Here is a 21,935-nt window from a genome sequence, read left to right as displayed (position 1 = left end):
GACAGTTTGGGATGCCTCTGATATCAGAGTGGATTTGTAGAGGGCGTGCTCTAAGAAAACATGATGTGCCTATGATGCCTGAGCAGGTATTCACTAGATTAATTTAATGTCTTTGATTTTCTTTGATCAGAGTTCAGTGCTCTTGAAGGGACTGCTCCACAAATATGTAAAGTACTTCTCTTTGGGAAGAGTATTGCTTTCTTGTTTCCCTTGAGGGGACACTGTCCTTCAATGGCCTCATGTGTCAGCCCTCTGCCTTAGGGCAGGGACTTCATTTCATTGGCCATGGGATCCTTCTCATACATTCCCTTACATCATCCACTTTTCTCAGATAGGCATTCAACCCCTTGGTCGCCCTTGGTCGCCCCACTAGATGTCCTTGCGTTGACGTACATTCCAACCACACTGCATACACACAAACTATACACAGTATGCTTGGAATGTACGTCAACGCAGTCTGTCCTCTCAGAATATGCATATGGATGAAGAATACGCTCTAAATGCGCACACTCACACGCACATACCCCACTTATCATGCCATTCCACGCTAAAAATATATCCCCATTGAATAAATGAAAACACATTCTTTTAAAAACTGTCAAGGTTACTACCTATACAAATGTGAAGTCTTCAAACACTGGAGTGCCAACATTGAAATACAAACACAAAGTTGCTCTCCCCTACTTCTCAATGTAGTTTAATGTGAAAATGTGTTAGCTTAAATTGAGCATGGCCCACTTTTAGGATGGTGCTTAGGACTATATTTTGTACCAGTCGCTGACTTTCCCCTCAATTTAAGTAAATCAATGCTTGCTTTGAGCGAGTTACTCTTTATGTTGAATTAGTTGCAACGTTATGTATGTATGTATTCAGAGAGCAAAGACGGTGACCCTTTTTAATCGGATTTATTATTCCTTCGTCCTGGTTTGTAATTAGGAATGAGATTAGTCTTCTCCACCAGCAACTACGAGAGAAAGAGCTTTTGTCAGAACAGGATCGGTTCCTGAGAAGCAAAATGATGGACGACTGCGCCCAAATGACCAAGGAAAATGGAATGCTACATTCTCAGCTTCATGAGTTGAACAAGCAACGGAGCCTAGTAAGAGCACAAAGAAAATGTCAATATTTCCCAATACATTGCCTTGCTCACCAGAGTGTCCCACCTTTTCTTTCGCTGACAGTTACTTTTCTTTTTGTAATCCTTTGGTGTTCATTATAAAGTTATTTTCTTTTAAACTGCTGTTAATACTAACATTATCATACTTTACAAGTATACCTTTGAAGGCCGCGCCTTTCTAAGTGACACGGTAAACCACAACATCCTGATGCACATGTGCGTGACACCCTGGGAATCACAGGTCAGGCTCTGGCGTGGTTAACCTCCAACCTTTCTGACCGCCCATCCCAAGTGGAACTTGGGTCCTTTCTCTCTACCATCACTCTTTCAACCTGCGGCGCTCCCCTGGTTCTTCAATGTTTGCATGGCTGCCCTTGCAGGTGCGATTGCCACTTTCATCTCTAACTTCAAGTGTAATGCGGATGACACGCAACTCTACTTCAGGCTACCTTCAGCCACCTCCTCTACATCGCTCACATCTGACTGTCTGCCTGCAATTCATTCATGGTGTGCTGCAAACGACCTTTGCCTCAACGCCAGTAAGACTGAGATTGTTTGCATTGGGACTCCTGCTCCTGTTTTCCTACTCTCACTCTGGCCGGCCTCCTGCGAGGCACTCTCCCTTTTCTCACCTTCCCCCAGCGGCTCACTGTATTCAGAGCCCTGGTTCTCTCAAGGCTGTACTACTGCAAAAGCCTCTTTCGAATGGATTGTGTCCTACCACGTATTCCTCATCTTGTGATAAATCGTTATCTCCAGCTTCGCTGCTTCTGAAAAAAAAATTCTCGGCAGAGGGCGCTGTGCTCGAGGTCGTGGCGTCGATTGTCCCTCGACGTACTCCGTACTCTGTCGACGTCACCGATGGTATAAATAGCTCGAGCCGCGCCCGTTGCTTCCGTTCTGTTTTTCCGATCGCTTTGCTATCGAGAACAGCGCGCTTCTATTTTCTGTGAAGAAAATGTCGTCATCTTCGACACCTTCGACACCCATAACTGGGTTTAAAAAGTGTGCAGATTGTGGATCTAAGATGTCGATCACCGATCCCCACCGGATTTGTCTCTGGTGTCTCGGTTCCAGTCACCGAACCAACGACTGCAGGTCCTGCCAATCGATGACAGAAAAAGCTCTTCGTGAGAGGAGAGGTAAGCTGTTGGTGGGGAGGGAGGCCTCAAAAAAGGTTTCGTCAAAAAGACACAAGAAAGCGACTGATTCTAAGGAATCGGATCGCCATCGGCACTCAAAGAGATCTCGATCTAGGAGTAGATCGAGACACTCTTCGTCGTCATCTAAAAAAATTAAGAGGAGACATAGATCTCCCTCATCATCTTCTTCTTCAGAGTCGACCGAAGAAATTCGTTGTCCGACTAAATCGGATTCTCCCAGTAAGTGGGAAGAATTCCGCAAAAAGATGATGGAGGTTTTCGAGAATGCGGCCCGACCCCCTCGAAAGACCCTCGAAAATGCCATACACCTAAAGTCGCTCCATTGGACGACAAAGGGAAGTCCAAGGATACCATGGCCAAGACCGGTAGCGTTGAGGAATACAAAAATCCTCGAGTCGACGTAAAACCGTCGAAGACTCTTCGAGAATTGAGCACCTCTCCAGTGCCGTGCAAGAAACACAAGTCGTCGAAGACTTCGACAACTTCATCAACGCCCTCGACGTCGATAATTTCGGCGCCAAAGCCAAATGCGTCATCGACGCCATTATCAAAGTCATCTTCGAAAACTTTGAAGACTTCGAAGACACCCTCGAAAACTTCAAGGGATTTGCCATTTCCTTCGAAGCAGATGGAAGAGGAAGAAAGGAGATTCACTCCTTTGCCCAGGTCAGATTTTTTCAAATCTATGTCAGCAATCTATTAAGAGTCTGCTTCAGAAGAAGACGAGGTTACTCCTTTGGGAGTTACTTATGGTACAAGACAAGTTCCTGAGGAACTTATTGACCAGGAATCTAGAATGAGAGACCTGAGTGATACCCTACATTCTGCCAGTGGATTTGACACATCCCCAGAATTAGAGTTCGCCAAACCTGATCCTGCAGAACATGCAGATGCTGGGTACAGGGGTCTTATGACCAGGGTAGTTGAATATATGGGTTGGGGTATACTTCACCCATTTTTGAACAAGATGACATGACGGATATAATCGTCAAGGGACCTCAGAAAGATCCTGTTCTCCCTTTGCACAGGGCCCTTCAAAGGACTGTGGAGAAAAACTGGGAGAAATCAGAAACTATTGCTGCTGCAGATAGCACTTTTCCAAGAAAATATAGACCAGCTGGAACAGATCCTGAATATTTGAATAAACATCAGACTCCAGAGAGTTTAGTCATTCAGGCAGCATCTACCTCAAAACAAACTGCTTATCCAACTAACCCTCCAGATAGAGAGGATAAAAAAATTGATGCCTGGGCACCTAAAGTTTTCACGTCAGGCAGTATGGCACTTAAATCGGCAAATGTCACCTGTACTCTAGCCAGGTTTACCCATACCCTGTGGGACTGTATTTCGGCGGCGGCTGATCATATTCCGGAAGGCGAGGAAAGGGAAGGCTTCCTGAATATAGTCAAAGACGGGAAGGAGGCAATGGGGGAATGTCTCCAGTCTGGACTGGATACTGCTGATAGTATCAGCAGATCCATGGCTGCAAGCGTTGTGCTACGCAGATTTGTGTGGTTGAGAAAGTCGGGTTTTGCACCGGACGTGCCAGCTAGACTCCTCAACATGCCCTTTGATGGCTCGAGGCTCTTTGGCAGAAAGTCTGATGAAAGCCTGGAAAAACTTCAGACCTCGAAAGCAGCAGCTAAATCACTTAGCGCCTCTTTGCGCCAGCCTCTAAAACCCTATTCCGGCTCATCTTCCTGGAGGGGTCGTTCATTTCAATACCACTCCTCTTTTGGTAGAGGAAGAGGACAGGCTTCTCAAAGGGGCAAAAGAAACTTCCCTCGTGGAGCACGAGGTAGAGGTGCAAAATCAGCCTCAGGAGCGGCATCTGTACCCTCAGCCACTCCTGCAGCCACCTCCAAATCCCTCTGAGACCTTGTTACACAAAACACCAGTGGGAGCCAGGATTTCTCAACATCTGAAGGAATGGCGGGGCATTACCTCAGATGCTTGGGCACTGGAACCAGTAGCCCAAGGTTACTGTCTCCCCTTTCTAAAAAGGCCTCAGAATCATCCACCGGGAGCCAATTCCGCCAAAATTCCGGATCCACTCCTGTTGCAGGAAATTTTAACCCTGCTAGAGAAAGGTGCCATAGAACTGGTACCTGTAGCGGAGAGGAACAGGGTTGGTACTCCCCATATTTTCGCATCCCAAAAAAGGACGGAGGACTGAGACCCATCTTGGACTTGAGAAACTTAAACAAGTTCCTCAGGAAGGACAAGTTCAAGATGGTGACTCTTTCTCAGATCCTTCAGGCTCTCCAACTCCAAGATTGGTTGGTATCATTGGACCTTCAGGATGCTTACTTTCATGTGCCAATCCATCCAAAGCACAGAAAGTACCTGAGGTTCGTGATTGGCAATTCTCATTATCAGTTTCGAGTTCTGCCATTTGGGTTGACTTCCGCCCCGAGGGTTTTTACCAAACTGTTGGGGCAGCAAGTCTCAGGAGAGGAGGTATTCACATATATCCCTACCTGGACGACTGGTTGATCAGAGCAAGTTCTCAAGAACAAGCTCAGGAACATCTTTCGATCACCTGCCACTTCCTCCACAAATTGGGCTTCTCCCTCAATTTCAAGAAGTCCCACATGATACCATCCCAGAAACTCCAGTTTATCGGAGCAGTCTTGGACACTTCATCGGGAAAAGCCTCGCCTCCCGAAGTGAGAGCTCTCCACATCCAGCAGATGGTAACGAAGTTCCAGAATGCCCAACATCTACCGGCCTTCGATTTTCTCAGGTTTTACGGCCTCATGGCATCCTGCATTTTCCTAGTACCAGAGGCCAGGCTGAGAATGAGATCCCTTCAATGGGCACTCAGAACTCAGTGGTCCCAGTTCTCAGGGAATATGTCGGATTTTCTGCAAGTCCCGAGAGCAGTTGCTCAGGATCTTCTATGGTGGGCTTGCAACGACAACATTCTCAAGGGAGAGTCTTTTTGGCAACCATGGCCGGAGATAACAGTAGTGACGGACGCCTCACTCACGGGGTGGGGAGCACACACCAACGATCTGACAATCAGCAGTCGTTGGTCTCCATTGGAGTCCAAACTACATATCAACCTGTTGGAGATGAGGGCAATCAGACTAGCTCTGAAGGCCTTTCTGCCCTCTGTACAAGGAAAGAATGTCCTGATAATGACGGACAACACTGTGACCATGTACTACCTCAACAAAAGAGGAGGAATAGGGTCACTGCCACTGTGCAGAGAAGCAATACAGCTCTGGTTCTGGGTAATACGAGAAGGAATCTCTCTGTCGGCAATTCACCTAGCCGGAGAGAAGAATACGGCGGCAGACGCTCTGAGCAGGCAGAGCACGGTCTCTCATGAGTGGGAGCTGGCTCAGGAAGTCCTTCTGGAGATCTTCGCCCTTTGGGGAACCCCTCAAGTGGATCTGTTTGCCACCGCGATCAACTGGAAGTGCGATCAGTACTGCTCAAGGGAATTTCCTCAGAGGAGCTCTGGGAGACGCATTTGTAGTGGAGTGGAAGTTTCCACTGCTGTACGCGTTTCCCCCAGTCCCTGTGATTCCTCAAGTAATCAGGAGGTTGAGAAAGTTCAGGAAAACCATGATCCTAATTGCCCCGGATTGGGCCAGGAGAACGTGGTACCCAGGCCTTCTAGACATGTCCATCTGCCCTCCAATACGTCTTCTGCAAAGAGAGGATCTTCTCTCGCAAGAGGAAGGTCGGGTTCTCCATCCAGAGGTCAAAACACTCAACCTTCACGCATGGTTTCCGAGAGGTTGAGATACAAGGATTGGCATCTTCCGGATGACGTAATGGAAATATTTCTTTCGGCCAGAAGACCAGCAACAAAGTCTTTGTACCGATGTCGCTGGAATAGGTTTAGTAACTGGTGCAAAGCCAAGGATGTGGACCCTTTACAGTGTGGCACCCCAATGGTGCTTTCTTTCCTGTTACATCTAGCCAATCTGGGGCTCCAGATAGGAACAATCAAAGGATACCTTGCTGCGCTGTCCATTTTCAAGCGCTCCTAGGAAGAGGTTTCATATTTCAAAATACCGTTAATAATTCAATTCTTAAAGGGGCTTACTATTGTATACCCTCCAGTACCTTTTCAGGTACCAACTTGGGACTTACATTTAGTATTAAAATTCTTGACTTGCATACCTTTTGAGCCTCTGCACTCATGTCCATTGAGGCTTTTGACTCTAAAAACTGTCCTCCTTGTGGCCCTTTCATCAGCCCGCAGGGTTAGCGAACTTCAGGCTCTCTCATACAAACCACCATATACTATTTTTTATAAATATAAGCTAGTCCTTAAAGTTAAACCTTCCTTCTTGCCAAAAGTAGTCTCGGACTTCCATTTGTCACAAAAAAATAGTACTACCAACTTTCTATCCTCCTCCTTATCTGGGCAAAGAAGAGGAGAGATTACACAGATTAGATCCCAGGAGCGCTCTTAGTTTTTACATCTCTAGGATGGCTAAATTGAGACAAGATGACCAACTGTTTGTGGGGTTATACTGGTCATAAATTAGGCTTATCTGTAACAAAACAGACCATTTCCCGCTGGATCATATTAGCCATAGTTGAATGCTACAGATTAGAGGGAAAAGAACCACCAGATGGGCTTCGTGCCTATTCTACAAGGGGAATGGCTACTTCTGCGGCTCTAAAGAGGGGCGTCCCGGCAGCAGATATTTGTGCAGCTGCAACCTGGAAAACAATGCATACTTTTGTTAAACATTGTTTGGACACTGCCTCCTCTAACGAGGGTTTATTTGCAAAGGCAGTTCTGCATTCTGTCCACGAAAACTGAAATTAGTACTCCCACCTTAAAAAATTGATACTGCTATGGGAGCCTATTACAAGATGAGGAATACATGGGAGGACACAATCCATTCGAAGAACAAGTTACTTACCAACTGTAACGTTCTTTCGACTGGATGTTCCTCCCACGTATTCCTCATCGATCCTCCCATCCTACCCCACAGTACAGTTTACGTTTTCTTACACTTTCCTCTCACGAAGAATGTATCGGACATGGGACACGCCTGGGTGTTCCTGCTATATATGCATGTATATATATATATATATATATATATATATATATATATAGCCTGGGTGTTCCTGCTATATATATATATATATATATTTCATCGAAAAAACAGAACTAAAGCAACGGGCGCGGCTCGAGCTATTTATACCATCGGTGACGTCGACAGAGTACGGAGTACGCCGAGGGACAATCGACGCCACAACCTCGAGCACAGCGCCCTCTGCCGAGAATTTTTTTTTCCAAAGCAGCGAAGCTGGAGATAACGATTTATCACAAGATGAGGAATACGTGGGAGGAACATCCAGTCAAAAGAACGTTACAGTTGGTAAGTAACTTGTTCTTCTCAACCTTCCTGCCTCTGCAACTCATCCAGAACAGAACCGTGAGACTTATCCTTGGCCTCAAGCCCAGGGACTGCATCTGTCCGGTCTGAAATCCCTCTACTGGCTCCCCGTGGCTGCAAGGATCAAGTTCAAGACCCTCTGCATTGTCCATAGGGCTTACTGGGGCCTGGGACCTACCTATCTGCAATGTTACCTCCCTAAATACTGTCCTTCCCGATCCAATACATTTAGCTTCATGCTTTTCAATGTAATTTTCAAATTTGTATTTTAATTTTTCACAATACAAGATGAGACAAAGCAACAAAACCTCCATGATAACAAAGAATACAATCAAACATGTATGACTCCCATCCTGCCCCCCGCTACCCACCCTCCTGGTATAGGGCAATAGGGCACCAACAAACCACCATGCTCAAATTAAGCACCACGAACATTCTGTGTGGTATTGGGAGAAGTGTGGACCTTCGGCAAGGCCAACAACTCTGAATTCCAAGAGGAAATCCCTTGTCTCTTATGGGGGCTACTTTCGATCCCCACTTCTCATGGATTACCATGCTGCCCTCGGCCAAAGAGCAGACAATAAGCATGAGGCATAAACAGAGTGGAATATTCCAGTTAGAAGTGGGACAAAACATCTTCCCTCCTCGCAGTCGTTCCCACTGTCCCTTATCACTGCACCTGCAGCGTGCTTACTATTCTCCCCGGCTCGGTCATCTGACATAAATATGTGACCTTGTCTCCGCAGCAGAAATACATGTTTGCTAGCTGAGCCCAGGAAAAAACATAGGCCTTCATTACTGTTTCATTGCGGTAAATTGAAGTGAATATCCAAGGTGCTAAAAGTATTTCAAAAACAAAAACCCTTGACAAGCCATGCTCCTAGCGTGCCTTCCATAGAAGCTGGTAAGGGAAGGGCTCGAGCCAAATCCCGTGCGGCCTCGAGCCCCGGGACAAAGGACAGATCCTCATCGAGAGCCTTTGAGGCCTCGACGCGATGACAAGTCATCGAAGGATCCTTCCAAACATAGGTCGAGGTCGTCCCATCGATGCCAGCCGCGCCATCGATGCCGGATGCACCCGCGATGCCAGCCGTGCCATCAACGCCAACCACGCAATCTAAACCAATGGCGCCATCGAAGCAGAAAAAGATTCTGATGACTCCTCGAGCGCCGAGTTCACAATTTATTTAGCCTTCGATGCCTATCCCAGACAAGATCTATATTCCTTTGCTAAGAAAGATTATTTCAAATCTCTCCCCTCAATTCATGAGGAAAATGAGCCATCGGACAATGATGTGCCTTTTGGTCTTCAATTTGGTACACCAAATGTGCCCAAGAGCTTTATTTCAAAAGAGTCGATTGAAAGATCTTTATGATCATTTACAAATGGCCAGTGGGGTATACACCACACCAGAGCTGGATTTTGGTAGACCTGAAGCTGGTGAGCACCCAGATGCTTCATACAGACAGCTAATGTCTAAAGTTGTAGACTATATGGGGTGGAGTAGGCCTACCCTCCCATTTGAACAGGATGATCTGATGGACATCCTTGTTAAGGGTCCGCAAATAGATCCTATTTTACCATTTCATATTGTTCTCCAGAAAAGGGTGGCTGCAAAATGGGAGACGCCAGAGACTAATCCAGAAACAAGAACCCGACCCAAAAATACCACCCTTCCAGCAGTGGCCCCGACTACCTGTCTAAACACATCACTACATAGAGTCGGATTCGGTTTGAAAGCCCACGATCCAAATGTTAAAGGGGAGAAAAGGCCGAACATTATTTTTCCGAAATAATCTTCGGTCCTTTCTTCCCTGAACATTTACAATTTGGCCCCTGCCTCCATCTACACCCACATAACACCCACACCTCAGCCACACCCCCACACTCTTACTTACCTTGCGTCCCTGCAACGCCTTGTCCCTTTGACTTCTGTGATCGGGAACCGGCGCCGCAGGGTCTTTTTCTTTTTCTGTTAATGATGTTTTTTTCAGACGGCTGCGGGGGTCACCCCCGCAACTCCTGCTCACAATATAGTGTGCAAGGGTGCAGGGGACACCCCTGCAGCCCTCCTTAATTGTCCTTTTCTTTTTTTCAGGATGCCTGTGGGATATCCCCACAACCCCTGCTCCAATAAAGTGAGCAAGGGTGAGGGGGCACCCCGCAGCCCCCAGCACCTAATGCGTTATCTGGTCGAACTTTTCGGCCATTTGGAATTTTCAAACTGACGAAATTCTGCCAAATCACACGTTCAGTCATTTTTTTTCTAACGTTTTGTCTGATTTCCAGAGTCTAGTGGTACAGGCAGCTACCGCAACTTCCAAGCAGGCAGCTTATCCAACTATCCCTCCAGCTAGGGATGACAAGAGAGTAGTTGGACGGGCAAGAAATGTATTTTCTGCAGGGAGCATGACTCTTAAATCAGTCAACTCCACATGTCCCCTTGCAAAATTCTCTTTCACTCTATGGGACTGTATTTCCATGGCAGCAGAGCACATTCCCGAGGGGGGAGTAAAGAGACAGGTTCTTGGCTATTGTTAGAGACGGCAAGGAAGCCATGCGTGAGTCTCTTCAGTCAGGTCTGGATTCTGCTGACAGCATCAGCAGAGCCATGGCAACAAGCACCGTAATATGCAGATTTCCTTGTTTGAGGAAGTTGGAATTTGCGTCGGATTTGCAATCCTGACTTCTCAACATGCCTTTTGACGGATCTCAGCTTTTTTGGCAACAAGGTGGACAGAAGCCTTGAGTAGTTGCAGACCTCAAATGCGGCAGCCAAATCTGTAGGTGCTGCTATTAGGCAGCCTCAGCCTTTTCGCCCCAGTGGATAGACTTGGAGGGGTAGATCTCTTTGCTACTACTCCTCAGTTGGAAGAGCCTGGTCAAAGAGGCCAAAGAAGATTCCCTTGTGGTGGACGAGGGAGAAGTGCAAAGCCTGCTCACACAGGTGCATCCTTACCAACAGCCACTGCATCAGCCACCTCAAAACCTCTGAGGTATTGAGTCACAAAACACCAGTGGGAGACAGACTGTCTCAACATCTGAAAGAATGGCGAGACATTACTTCGGATGTTTGGGCATTGGAAACCATAGCCCCCGGTTTCTGCCTTCCTTTCATTCTCTGACCTCAGAACCATCCACCGGGGAGCCACTCTTTGAGGGTTTTAGTCCGCTCCTTGTGCAGGAAACTTTGACCCTGCTAGAGAAAGGCGCTATAGAACCGGTGCCTGTAGCGGAGAGTACCAAGAGATCGTACTCTCCATATCTCCTAATACCCATGTTGGACTTGAGATACTTGAACAAGTTTTCTCAGGAAGGACAAGTTCAAGATGGTCACACTTTCTCAGATCCTTCAGGCCCTCCAACTCCAAGATTGGGTGGTGTCATTGGAGCTTCAGGATGCTTATTTTCATGTGCCAATCCATCTCAAGCACAGAAAATACCCGAGGTTCACTGTTGGCATTTCTCATTATCAGTTTCAAGTTCTTCCATTTGGGCTAATCTCCGCCCTAAGGGTTTTCACCCAACTGATGGTGTTTGTGGCAGCGAGTCTCAGGAGAGGGGGATTGATGTCTACCCCTACCTGGACGATTGGCTGATCAGGGCGTGTTCTCCCGACCAAGTCCTGGGTCATCTCAACTTCACCTGCCACTCTCTTCACAGACTGAGCTTCTCCCTCCGTTACAAGAAGTCCCACATGACACTTCTCAAAGTTCCAGTTAATCGGAGCTATACTGGATACATCCTTGAAAAAGAGCTTGCCACCCAAGGGCTCAACAGATTCTACAGATTGTCTCCAAATTTCAAAGTTCCCAGATTTTTTTCAGGTTGCCCGGCTTCATAGCATACTGCATTTTCTGGTGCCAGAGGCTCGCCTGAGAATGAGATCCCTTCAATGGGCCCTCAGGACACAATGGTCCCAATTCTCAGGTAACATGTCAGACCTACTTCAGGTTCCAAACAGGGTTGCACAGGATCAATCTCCTGTGGTGGACCTGCGAGGACAACATTCTGAAGGGAGAACATTTCTGGCAACCATGGCCGGAGATAATAGTAGTGACGGACGCCTCACTCACAGGGAGGGGAGCCCACACCAATGATCTGACAATCGGCGGTCGTTGTTCTCCATCGGAGTCCATACAACATATAAATCTTTTGGAGGTGAGGGCCTCTGTACGGAGAAAGAATGTCCTGATAATGAAGGATAACACAGTGGCCATGTACTACCTCAACAAGAGGGGAGAACATGGCGGCGGATGGGCAGAGCACAGTCTCCCACGAGTGGGAACTAGCTCATGAAGTCCTTCAAGAGATCTTCACCCTTTTGAAACCCCTCAAGTGGATCTGTTTGCAACCAGTGTCAACCGGAAGTGCGAACTGTACTGCTCCAAGGAATTTCCTCCAAGAGGAGCCTCTAGGGGACGCATTCGTAGTGGACTGGGAGTGTCCACTCCTGTATGCGTATCCTCCAGTCCCTGTCATTCCTGACGTGATCAGGAGGTTGAGAAAGTTCGGGAAACACATGATCCTAATTGCCTCGTATTGGGCCGGGAGGACATGAGTTCCATGTCATTTCATCGCCGGAATTTTCAAAGCCTGGCATTTCAACGTGGAAATGTTCATCACATTTTTTGGGGGTTGGTCCTTCCAAACCACCCCTCCTCCACATATTTTACCTATTCCCTAATCCCCCAAAACCTTATCTGCCCTTTCCCACTCCCCTTAAAAAATTTGATGAACATTAGTGCACGTTGAAGTGGCAGGCTTGGTACCTAGACCTTCTGGACATGTTCTTCTGCCCTCCAATACATCTTCCACTAAGAGAGGACCTGCTCTCATGAGAGGAGGATCAGGTTCTCCACCCAGAGGTCAAGAAACTCAGCCTTCATGCATGGTTTCTGAAAGGCTGAGATACAAGGATCGGGACCTCCCGGATGACATAATGGGGATTTTGCTTTCGGCCAGAAGGCCAGCAACAAAGTCCTTCTACTGTTACTGTTGTAACACATTCTACAGCTGGTGCAAAGACAATAATGTAGACCCTTTTCTATGCAAAACACCAGGACTGTTATCCATTCTATTATTCTTAGCCGACCTGGGGCTATTGGTTGGAACTATTAAGGGCTAGTTGGCAGAGCTATCCATCTTTAAGCGCTCGTCAGAAGAATGTTCATATTTCAAAATCTCACTGGTGACACAATTTCTAAAGCGACTCACCAATGTGTTAACCCCATCTCCTTTCCAGGTTCCAGTTTGGGACCTTAATCTGGTACTAAGATTTCTAATGTGTGCACCCTTTGAACCTTTACATTCATGCCCGTTAAGGTTGTTAACATTTAAAACCATTCTCTTGGTAGCATTAACCTCAGCCTGTAGAGTGAGGGAATTACAGGCCATTTCACCCAAGCCACCCTTTGCTATCTTCCACAAGCATAGGGTTGTTCTGAGGGTTAAGCCTTTATTTTTTACCAAAATAATTTCTGATTTTCATGTAGGGCACAACATTGTATTGCCCACATTGTATCCTCCACCTCATCCTGGCAAAGAGGAGGAGAGATTGCATAGATTGAATCCATGTAGAGCTTTGAGCTTTTACATATCTAGGCTATCCAAACTTTTTATTGACGATTAGTTTTTTTATAGGCTATACAGGTCACAAACTGGGCCAGGCTGTGACAAAACAGACCTTATCCAAGTGGATTATTCTGGCAATTTTGTAATGCTACAGACTAGCGGGCTAGGATCCTCAGGAAGGAGTAAGGGCCCATTCCACCAGGGGCACGGCTACCTCTACAGCCCTGCAAAGGGGTGTACCGATCAAAAATATTTGTGAGGGATCTATGTGGTCTACTATTCACTTGTTCACAAAGCATTACTGCCATGGGTCTTCCTTCGGTCAGGATGGAACCTTTGGAAAAGCTGTCCTCCATTCGGTCCATGAAAACTAAATTCTTACTCCCTCCACCAAATCAAACACTGCTTTGGGAGTCTATCAAAGATGAGGAATACGTGGGAGGACACAATCCATTCAAAGAGCAAATTACTTACCCCGTGGTAATGTTCTTTCGACTGGATGTTCCTCCCACATATTCCTCATCGCCCTCCCAGCTTACCCCACATTAGAATTTCCCAGGCTCAGGGCAGGTGCAGAGGAGATGGTACAAAGCCAGGCAGGATGTAGTGAGTAGTAGGAGTAGTGAAGAGCACAGAAGAACAGACAACCAGAGGTGCAAGATTAAAGGTGGAGAAGGTCCTGGGGAGTAGTGTTCTAGCAGAAACATCTTGCTCTAACTCTAACCCCTTGAGATTCACAAGTGGTAGCTACACTTGGAAGAGGTGACAAAGATGTGTATCCTTCAGAGATTTCAAGGACTTGGCTTGTGAATAACTCTTGTTGCTACATAGCCTTTGATAAGGGGCCCGGAAAATCGCACATCTATCTAGTCGGCGAGAAGTGACAACCACACTAACTGCAGCGTGAAAGATTTGGTGTGTCTGTTAACAAGACTTTTCCATTCTCCGATTGAACTTTGGTGTTGATCCTTTTTGTACTGTGGAAATAAAGACTATATAACGCACTTCCAGATTTCAGAGTCCTGTTGTTAGTGCATTCCACTAGGTGTTCCATGGCACTACTAACAACTAAATACATGCTCTTAAAGAAAATGTCTATTTACTTGGCATTTGTGAATTTGCTCAGAGGATTCCACTCAGTAGAGCATATATGGAATATACAAAAACCTCTTGAGAATGCTGATTCTACTGCTTGGAAAACAACACATTAGTAGTAAATTAGAGAAAAATCATGAGTGTGACCCATTTCAGTAGAGCAAGTTGTACAACAGGGATATGTGCTTCTCAAGTATTGTTTAATTCATGCATCAAATAATCGCACGAAAATGAATGAGACTGAGAATGCTGATGGACCTATGGTAAAAGGGAAGAATATTTTATGGGGATGATGATGTTTTAATAGTAAAATCTTCAAGTTTGCTTCAAGAACTGTTACTTAAGTACGATAAGTATATGATAAGCAAGGATTTAAAGTAGCTAAAATGATATCTACGGTCTTCATAGTAGGACCCAGTGTCACAAAATCTTATTCCTTCGAGGCAAAATGTATTCTTGCCCTCCTAAAGACTTTGAGTATCTTCGAATGAGGCTCTCAAACAATTTGAGGGGGTAGACCCGATATCAAAAATAGTCAGCGTCTATAATTTAAAGTCAATAGGATGTTTTTTATATTTCAAACCATTTTGGAATCCAACCAGTTGAGCTGATGTCAAAGGTATTCCAGTCAAAAGCCCCCATTATCGCTAAATATAATGTAGGAATCTGGGGCTGGGGCTATCTACAGAGTCTACAAACAATAGAAAATGTTTGTGTGTATTGGCCTTCCTTACTCAACCCTAGTTAAATGCATCCATGGTGAAGTCTGAATGCAATACCTAGTTGAAATGCGTAAAAAGCATCCCGCTCTCTCTGTGCCTCTATCAATCTGGACAAATAGGAGAGAAACATTGGCACATTTAATATTACAAGATATAGTTCATTGAAAAATGTTATATAATATCCCCTCCCCCACTGTGGATAGCTCTTGACAAAAATGACCTCACTATTCTCAAAGCAGACATGGAGAAGGAGGGCAAAGAAGTTGATTAGAACTCCAGCACTCTGTCAGGGTCTTTAGACTTCGACTCATTTTCATTTAGTTTTCTCACAATATAAAGATATAAGGAACACACTTTAATTTCTTATCTGATAGACAGGGATTTTAGACAGAAATGTCTGCTTTGTTGCTCCTTCTACCTGTAACTGCATTGTTAACTTCTTTTGTGTGAAAATTCGATTTTAAACACATTCGATTTTAAACACATTTGCAGGCAAAGACGTGTTTTATGCACTTCATCAACTCTGAGGCAAAACTGAAAATAGTTTCCTGGCCAAGAGTTCACTAGGCCCCTGCACAGGTAACTGCATGTGAACTTGTATTTTTTAAGCTACCTTCTGTGAAGGCATCATAAAGCAAGACACAGACAACAGACGTTCTCACCACTAGAACAAACAAATGTGCAGGGATGTCAAAGTCAGAATAGACAGTGCTTAACTCGAAGTTCTGAGCTGCTTCCAGCTCACAGCTTTCTCTCAGCTCCCCTTCACCAAGTATAAGAAAGCTCTATGGAAAATAGTTTTGCAGTTTATCTTTCTCCAGTTCATAGCAATATAGTTCAGAATCACTCCTGGTGTTCTCTTCCCCAAGTTTCAAAATAACATAATCCAAATGAAGGTGGTCTTGAGACTCCAATCACAAAACAACACAAATGAACTTGCCACGTCTCAGGGTTCCCTTCCCCAAGACTTCAGTGGTTCACCCAGGTTTTGTGGTGCTTGTTCCTGTGCACCAAGATAACTTCACTTGATTCCCTTTATTGGTTCCTGGACTTAGGGTGTGCTCTTGGGCTCCTCTGGTTTCGTCTTGGTCGCCTTGTGGTTCTGCCACCCCATGTAACACACACCTTGTCAACTGGCAGTCCTGCCACACTGTATTCAATCATTAAAAGTTCTTCTTGTGGGCTCCCTTTGTGGTCCACAAGTATTTAGTGTTAATCAGTTGTATTTCAAAGCGTAATACAGTCTTGTGTTGCATAATTATGTTTGGCTTCCAAATTTTATTCAGCTTCATTATTTTAGTTTGTTCTTTAAATTTCCCTTTTAGTTCGGTATTCAATATGCATGCACTTTAAGTACATTTGTAGTACAACGTGCAGTGAGCATTTTACTGGTTTACTTAAATGTTCAATTTACCTATTTGTTCGGTATTCAATATATATTAGTTTTCAGTGCTTTCATTCCTTGGTTAAAGACTTTCGAAAACGTTCCTTGTTTAAGGCTTGCGCCACTTCAACACGCTTAATTAGTCAAAAAGAAATGATTGATAGCATTCTGAGACTTTGGAAAATGTGCTTGTTCATTTAACAAGCCACGTGACCACTCCATTAGATTGTATTTAACCTCAGTCCTCATTGACAATTTATTTGTATTTTTTTTACATTTGTTAAGCGCACAAAACCCTTGGGCATCAAGGCGCTGTTACAACCAGTTACACTCAATTATGCACAACTTTCATGAATGGCCAGTAGGATTGTTCTGCTCTTAGTTGTCTGGAGAGAGAGTTCCATAGGTGAGCTGCCAGTGATGGGAAGGTAGCAGCCCCACTTTTTATCAGTTTGGATTTAGGCTGGATAAGCCTGAGTGTGTAGGCCCATCTAGTGGGTCTAGAGGATTGAGACTTTGATAATCTTTGGGAAAGGTAGGGCAGTGCAGAGTTGGATAGACATTTGTGAGTGATGGATAAGGTTTTAAAGATACGTTCCCTGATCGGGAGTGCGTGTATGCTTTTTCTTGCTTCAGTTATGTGATCTCTTTTGGGGATGTTAAGTGTGGAGGTGCCAGCGAGGAGGGCATTGCAATAATCTAGCCTAGCTCCAATGATGGCTTTGGCAATGGTCAGACAGTTTGTAGGAGCGAGGAAAGGTCTGGAAGCACTAATTAGCTTCATAGTGTAGGTGTTTCATCCTATGAGACTCGGGGTTACAGTAACACCGTGTTTCTTGAGCAGGAAAACACACTGGCTCACTGTGAAGTCCTCTTCTGTATCGTGCTGGCCATACACTTGGCGGCTTGCTTCCATGGGGTCTCTCTCTGCCCCTTTGACACTCCTGCGGTCTTGCAGCACCACAGGAGAACAAGCACTTTCAGTGGAGTGAAGGATGACCCCACATCTGGTCTCCATCCTTCGCCTCACTTCTGTGCCACAGAGCTCCCGCTCCCACTTCACACTCATTCGGACCCTCAGTTAGGTCGGTCCTCAGTATAATTCCTTGGCTGTAGCACAGATCACTTCACCTTCTTGCCCCTCTGCCTTCACCTTTCTGCACACAGTCCTTTTATAGGCCTGAGTTGTATAAAGGTTCATGTCTTTTTCCTTAGTTGCCTGACTATAGTTTGGCTTATTAGCAAGACATGCCTCATCCTTGCAATGGTACTCCTCTGAGGCCCTCTTTCCCATCTCAGTACCAAAGTAGTGCATGTTGGTGTACATTATGCCTGGTCGCCTCTTCCTCATCTCAGTAATGTCAAATGTCATTTGTGGAAAAATGAGGGGCACTGGCTTTAATAGCCCATAAAAGTTGGGGGAAGGTTAGGTTTGTCATCAATGGGAATATGGGAGTACCATGTCTCGCCCATGGGTTCCCCACTCCCAGTCCTCAAGGACCCTCCACCCAAATGATGCTCCCTCGCTTCTCCACCCCAGGGTTAGGATCCAAGAGCGATTGCCTTTCCCTGACCACCTGTGTAGAGGATCCAAGGGGAGTGAGAATACCCTTAGGTTTCTCACACTCCACACAGAATGACCCACTCATCGTCCCTACAGCTCTGGGTCAGTTTACAAGATCATACTGAAATTGTTAGCATTATTAAAAAATAGATTTTTGTGTCACAAACAACCAAAAATGGGTAGGAAATAAGGGCATGCAGCAGTTGGCCATAGTACACAATCGAGATGTGCTGTTGGTGCATTATTTTTGTAGATTGAGTGAATGGAGGCATTATAGAGGTTAGTACACTAGTCAAAGTAGACATTTTATTAATACGTATGACTCAATTTCTGTTGAACAGGTATGGATCTGTTGATCAAGCATGGCCGGTTAACTGTTGGTAGAAATGAGATAACACATAGGGTAATGTTCTCTTCATTTTAGGAGAGGTCACTAAAGGAGGAGAGTTACACATCAAGTTCCTCTACCATTTCTCAGCTCCTCACCATGAAGGATTGTGAGGAGCAACTGCAGAGAGAGGTGAACAGGCATCAGGATCTCTTGGACCAGGAGAAGAAGAATTTCAAAGAGTGCATGGAAAAGGTAAGCAGTGTCCCCTATGGCTTTCTCATTGACTGCATTTGCTTAACCTCTTTTCCGATCGGTGTTTGGAGTGTGGATAAGGTTTTAAAGATGATCCTTGTAGGGTAAATATCACAAGTCGTAAATTATGGTTTACAGTATATTAACTTTAGGGTTGGAGCCTACAGCTGATTCTAAGTTTGCTACCTATTGTTTCTGTATCTATCGCATGGAACCCTAACCAGGCTGCACATTGGTAGCATTTGCCGTGGCTAATCTGTTTATCAGTTGAAGTCACATCTGGTCAGGCTCTTTCCCTTTCACTTCTGAGCAGGGCTTATACCTTCTATTGGGTAGAAAAGAGATTGCACAAGTTAATCTAACTTCTGTAGTCATTCACTGTTGTTCTCCCTCTGCATTTCAATGACTACCTTAATGATGCCTTAATCCAAGTTCCTCTGCCCTCTTTTCCAAGGCCAATGATACTAAGTACCTTGTCAAGATGTCTCATGTGAGACTAGTCTTCACAGTCCCTCGAAGCTTAGGCTAGCCAAACTTCCTGCCTCTAAAGCTTGAACACACTGAAGGTCTATACTATGCTTCAAATGATGTTTATGTCATGGCCATTGCAAGGTTTACTAATAAGGATATTGGAACATAGCCTACCAGCGAGAAAGCTTCCGTAGCTAGAAGCACAGGCTATGCCATGTAATTATCAATGCATGCACCCAGAACACAGCACAGTAAAACACCTTTAACTATATTTTCCAATGGTTTCCCTATAGCATAGGATATGGTCAGGCCTTTTGGTTACATAATTGTGCACTCTCATTCTCTCCCTAACATGGGATGCTATCCAGAGTATGGCTCCTGATGAGGGAGATTTGTTTGTAATTTCACCCTTTTGTGTCCTCCTACTTTTCTTTCAGCACACAGCCAACTCTTGGCACTGACACCTCTGTCAGCTGGCTCAGTAGCACCAGGTTTCTCAGGGACTCCTCATGAGGGACACTATATGAATATCTGGTCACTAAGCCTCCACAACATACAGGAACTGTTGAGCACACTTCGAGGCCATCAAACATCCATAACCTTAATTATAATTAGGCCTTCCTGTTTTCAGTTGAATCCGATAAACACCGGAAAAACCCCTGCCAGTGGTGCCTCAGTGTGAGCAAGGATGGGAGGACGAATGGGGGGTGAAGAGGTGATTGAAGTGGGGGCTTGGCATACAATAAGAGAAGGGCCCTACTCCCCTCAGCCCTATATCTGTATATGCTTTCTCCCATTGCCCACTCTCTTGTCCCCTGACCTTATTAAAAAAGCACTGCACATTCAATGTTACCTCATTATATTTGTGAAAAAAATTATATATTTGCATTTGTCAGGGTTGATTGTGAGGAATTGTAGACACATTTGAGCTAGTTTTGTGGCTGCCAACCCACGGCTGAACATTGGCTACAATTCTGCAAAATAGCCCTTGACCACCGACAAATATTTATTTTTAGGAAAACATTTTTAATATGGATTTTTCAGTATCTCTGTACCCACAGAGCCTCTTTTTCCTCTTCCTCAAGTGTTGGGTTTGAATACACATGCACAGTCAGTCAGTGGGCAGGTGCAACTTTGACCAGTTGTAGCCAATGTTAAACCTTTTTATGTGACCATACATTCATAGCCCTCCCAAGATTAAACGTATCTCAAAATCTACTAAAATTCCAAAAAAGAAGCCCCCTCGACTACTGACAAATATATTTATTTCCACTAAACAAGCATGTAACATAGATTTTGGAGCATATGTATTTGAGGCCTAAGGCTGCCTTTGTGGTTATTTAAAAAAGTATATTGATTGAATAAGATGCAGACAGGCATCCTGTAAAATGTTTCCATGATTTTACACTAATGTATATGCAAATTAGTTTCCCCTGCACGCCCTTTGTCAAACAAGCCCTCACACAAAATACAACCTGACCTAGATACTGATAAAGAGCATCTTTCTGTACACAAAATTGCCTGCATCCTTTTCAATGGCAGCCTCTCACAGACATTTGTTGTCGGCTTTCTCAGCAGAAGCATGTTCGCTCCCCCTTTTGAGAGACTGTTCCTTAAATAGCCTGTCCATTGAGAACATTGCATATCCTATGATATTTCTACCCCAAAAAGTATGTATGTTAATAAATACATGTTTTTTATAAACACTGCAAAACACTGATGGTCATCATTAATCTCCACACCACACTTGTAAACACTGATATACACGTTTTAATTTTTTGATAACACTGGAAAAACACCAATGAAGTTGACAAAACAAACACTGAAAATCAGAACTTATAATTAAACCTACAACACATTGCACTCTTCACTGACAAGATAACTGTTTTGCCAGTTATGGACAGCCCCTGATCCTTCTCATGACCGTTTGGTCTAAACATATATTACGGTACATGCACCCCAGCTAATGCTACCCCTCGATCCTCATGTGATCTTACCCTCTCCTTGTCACCTTTTATCTTCTGCTCTCTCCCTGACCTTTCCCGCTGCTGTGAATTCCAGCTTACCTTTACTGCTCATTTCCGTCTCGCGCTACAGACCACAGTCTCCTTTGCACCCTGGGTGGGATCACAGTTGACATACACAGAAAAGGTTTCAGTGCTCTAAAATCACTATATTGGTGAGGTGCACATTATGAAAGCTAAATAACAAAACATAAAATTAGAGGGATGGGCATGTGAAAATCTTACACGAGGAAAGGAGCACATATTGCAGCAAAAATGTAATTTGTTTATTTTTAATCAGTTAAATAATTCGAAGGGATTGTGTCCTCCAACGTATTCCTCATCTTAGATATCTCCTTCCAGCTCTGCTGGCCTCGGAAAATTTTTTCTCTAGAGGGCGCTGCGCGTCGACGTCCTCCGAGTCGATGTCCTTCGACAGCCGCCGTGTCGACGTCATCCTGCCTATAAAGGCTGCGCGCAGCGTCCGTTGCTCAGTTCTGTTTTTCCGCGCTTACTCAGTGCCTCGGAATACCGTTGCTCAGTTCTTAGTCAGATTAATCCTATTTACCTCGAGTTATTCGATCCGTACTCGATGGCTTCCTCGTCGGAACCGACAACTCCTCGATCCGGCTTCAAGAAATGTCGAGATTGTGGGAAAAAGATGTCGTTGACCGATCCTCACAGAATTTGTCTGTGGTGTTTGGGAGCTGAACACCATTGTTCGGAGTGCGAGGACTGTATGTCCATGACAGCTAAGGCCCTGAAGGAGCGTAGGGGGAAGCTGGAGAAAGGTAAGACTTTTAAAGCTTCTTCTTCGTCGACGAACTCGAGACATTCGTCTCCTCGTCACCATTCGCGCTCCAGGTCTCGGAGTGGGTCTCAT

General features: G+C 45.1%; 1 protein-coding gene across 1 annotated transcript in view; it reads left to right on the top strand.

Annotated features, from left to right (window-relative positions):
- Window positions 1–21,935, top strand: part of LOC138467483 (interaptin-like) — a 672,097-nt gene that overhangs the window by 248,968 nt on the left and 401,194 nt on the right. The window contains exons 5-6 of the mRNA XM_069607521.1: window positions 937–1,099; window positions 18,420–18,578. Of these exons, the coding sequence (XP_069463622.1) occupies window positions 937–1,099; window positions 18,420–18,578 (322 nt within the window). The remainder of the gene's footprint in view (window positions 1–936; window positions 1,100–18,419; window positions 18,579–21,935) is intronic.

Source organism: Ambystoma mexicanum, chromosome 4q (genome assembly GCF_040938575.1).
Source record: "Ambystoma mexicanum isolate Mex_15411 chromosome 4q, UKY_AmexF1_1, whole genome shotgun sequence".
NCBI classification, from domain to species: domain Eukaryota; kingdom Metazoa; phylum Chordata; class Amphibia; order Caudata; family Ambystomatidae; genus Ambystoma; species Ambystoma mexicanum.
The sequence above is the reverse complement of the archived record's forward strand: the minus strand, read 5'-3'. Positions and strand labels throughout refer to the sequence as shown.